Here is a 3,183-nt window from a genome sequence, read left to right as displayed (position 1 = left end):
GCCCCCGCAGCCCGGGGGGATGCCCGCTGGGGCCGGCTGATGAAAGCTGCCCTTTGTCCGCTTGCAGGGTGCAGCACAGGGCCAAGCTGGGAAAGCAAGTGGGTTTGTCCCCAGATAAAACAGCCCCAAACTGAGCTTTGAGCAGGCGCTTGCGCAACAGGGACCCAGGCCAGCCATGCGGGATCCCAGAGGGATGAGCAGGGGGCATCGCCTCCCACCCCAAACGACACAGGGGACTCCCCGTCACGCACCAGCTTGGGAAGCACCGGACTCCGGCTGCTGTGGGGTTGGGAGTCACTGGGGGGTGGTCAGGGGAGCATGAGGGGGATCAGGGAGACCTAGGAGATGTGATTGGGGTACAAACTCTGGTGGGGGCACAGGATTTGGGGGTGGGCTGTGGCTCATCATTTAAGGTCACCCCAGGGGGGCCAGAGTCTCCAGAGCTGTAGCATTCTGAGCTCTGTCTGGGACTGATCCACGTGGAGAACAGCATCTATCCTGCTGGGAAACAGCTTCTTCCCTGCTCACACTACAGGCCACCCCTCTCCAGTCCCCAGTGATGTGGTACCCCATTCCCAGCCTCAGCCCTAACTCCCCAAGTCCCTCATCCACAGGGAAGAGCCACCCCCCACCATATCCCTGCTCCCACAGGGTCTCAGCGTGCATCCAGGTAACCCCGGAAACAGCTCCCCTCATCTCCCAGCACTGGGGTGCTGCCCACGGCGGCTACGGGCTTGCACCTCCTGTGCTGCTCCAGCCCCAGCGCCCAGCATCCCCCCAGCCAGAGCCCGGGGGGCTTGGACAGGAGCAGGACCATCTCCCCCACTCCATCCAGAAGAAAGCAGTCAGAGCCCGGATGTTGCATTTCCACCCATTTATTGGGGAAGAATACCGCACCAAAGTATTAAAATAAATTAAAAGCACAGGCTGCGTGGGTGCATTGCATACGTGATATCAGGAAGGCAAAGTGGGATCTTCAGTAGGGAGTTGGGGAGGCAGGATGGAGCACCAGGGAGTCCCAACAGCTGCAGAAACCTCTACCGTAAGAGTAGTAATAGCTGCAAAACTAGAGGTACAAAAAAATCTGTACCTTTAGTGCAATCTGAAAGGCCAAGGTTGGGTCAGACCTCCTTGTAAGGAGCCACTGGGCTGGAAGAGACCTGACTGGTGGGGTGGGCAGCAGGGAAAAAGCACAAAACCCAGGGAAGTGAAAGGGGAAATCCACAGGATGTGGCCAGGAAGCAAGGCCGTCCTTCCCAGATCCATGCCCTCCTGGGAGGGGAGTACTGTGTCTAGTCATGGCAGTTTTGGGGTTCGTGATGAAGTCTTACCCTTCATCCTCATCTTCCAGGCCTGTTATTTGTGCCTCATTTCCCCTGTCCCCGCTAATAGGCCCCACTTTGATGCAGGAAGATTTGTTACAGTAGAGGAAAAAAAAGTGGGACTGTCTCTTGTCCTCATTTCCCACTGGGGGAAAACAGACCCTTTTCCTGCATCCCCCTGCTCTCAAGGAGGCTGAGTCCCAGACTATCACCAGACACTCCAGATGTGACCACAGCAGGGTCTCCTGGCCCCACACACAGCGGGGAACCACCACCAGGACCAGCTTGGGACCAGAGGGATGCTGCCGGTCAGGGCAGGGGTCCCTGGAGCCACCAGCTCATGGCTCAGACTCAGACACCCCGATGTGGCCATGGCTCTGTCCCGTGTGTCCCCAGAGATCCCTGTTCCCTCTGGGGAGTCCCTCCCTCCCATCCTGCCCACAGGGATCCATTGCACCACGGTCTGACTCCGGCTCAAGGGAGCTCTTCACCTCCCCCCCCACCGAGGGACAGTCCTGGAGAAGGGGGACCCCCGTCACTGCTCCCCCAACCCTAGCTACAGCCACAGGCATCCACGATCATGTCAGGGATGTCCGTCTTGACGATGTTGCTATTGCGATCGAAGTAGAGGACGGAGAGCGGCCGCCGCCGCGTGGGCACACAACAGGAGTGCCCCGACGCCTGGATATTGTTAGCTTTGACGAGGTTGAAGACAGCGGTGTGGAAAGAAGAGGCCATCCCAGGGCTGCCTGCCACGTGCAGAGGGCACTGGCCCACGCAGTAGTTTATCTGGTAACCCTCAGGCTTGATTGGTCGCCCCAGCCGATGTCTCGGAAATCCACGTAGTAGTCCTTGCGGCAGCAGAGGTTGGAATTCTGGCTGCAGCGGAGGCTGCGCTTGGCTACGCGGTGTCCCGGCTCCCGCACCTTTGCCTCAGCCACCAGGAAGGGCTGGTGGGACTGGCTGGCGTTGACTATCGCCCTGATGTCCCCCCCGTCCCCACGGCTTTCCAGTTCCAGCCGCAGGGTCCTGCGCTCTCCCCCGAAGAAACTCCGCAGGGCCGGCAGCAGGGTGAAGGCGCGCCAGCCGCTGCCCTTGGCGCTCAGCCGCCTCTCGCTCAGCAACGTGCGATTTCCCCCCACCGAAGCGCCTTCCCCGCCAGCCAGGAAGATTCTCAGGGTGAGGCTGGCTACCAGGTCTTGGGGAACTCGAAGGTAGAGCCAGAGCTGAGCCTGCAGGATGTGAACGTCCTGGTCCTGCGTGCGGCTGAACTGGAACTGCAGCCCCAGGGCAGAGGGAGAGACGGGCTCTGCGGGGAGAAAGGGATGAGGAGGTGAATGATGCGGGATGCTACGGGAGGGAAGGCTGCACCGCCGTCCTTCGCGTGAAAGCCGGTCTCCCTTCTCAAGAAGGGTGTGCAGACTTCCCTCCCTCCTTCCACAGAGGAGTCTGTCCCCCTCCCTTCCTCGGGAGCGCTCCCTGGAGGGGGGGCAGTTAGAATGGGGGACAGTCCTACCCTGCCAGGCAGAACGGGCGCAGAAGGGGGCAGGGGGGCACCTGCTCTTACTGACCCTTCTGGCCTTTTTCCCAGTGCAAGGCTGGGGAGTGCTTCCAGCCCCCCCCATCCCCTCGAGCTTGTCCTTGCAGCTCCCAAGTCCAACTACAGGGAGTCCCAGGCATCCTGGGCTGCTCCCATCCTTTGGGAAGGGGACAGGCGTTGCAGCACTTCAGGTGGAGGGTCCCAACGGGCCAACGCAGGAGCAAAAAGAGGGGCCACCTCTCCTCCTCCCGGGCTGAGCCTTCCCGTACCAGCAGCACCGGGAGGTCACGGGTGCAGCGCAGGTGCATTAACTAACGGTTT

General features: G+C 60.8%; 1 protein-coding gene across 1 annotated transcript; it reads right to left on the bottom strand.

Annotated features, from left to right (window-relative positions):
* Positions 1-1,874: 1,874 nt before the first annotated feature.
* Positions 1,875-2,631, bottom strand: LOC104510164 (inhibin beta E chain-like; the record flags this gene model as incomplete). The annotated part of the gene is given in 2 exon segments (XM_010152328.1): positions 1,875-2,134; positions 2,137-2,631. Coding segments are annotated over 2 exon segments (755 nt in total), but the record flags the coding sequence as incomplete, so codon positions are not given.
* Positions 2,632-3,183: the final 552 nt, after the last annotated feature.

Source organism: Eurypyga helias, unplaced genomic scaffold (assembly GCF_000690775.1).
Source record: "Eurypyga helias isolate BGI_N326 unplaced genomic scaffold, ASM69077v1 scaffold20815, whole genome shotgun sequence".
In the NCBI taxonomy this organism is placed as follows: Eukaryota; Metazoa; Chordata; class Aves; order Eurypygiformes; family Eurypygidae; genus Eurypyga; species Eurypyga helias.
Note: the sequence above shows the minus strand (reverse complement) of the source record. Positions and strands in the feature narration are given on the sequence as shown.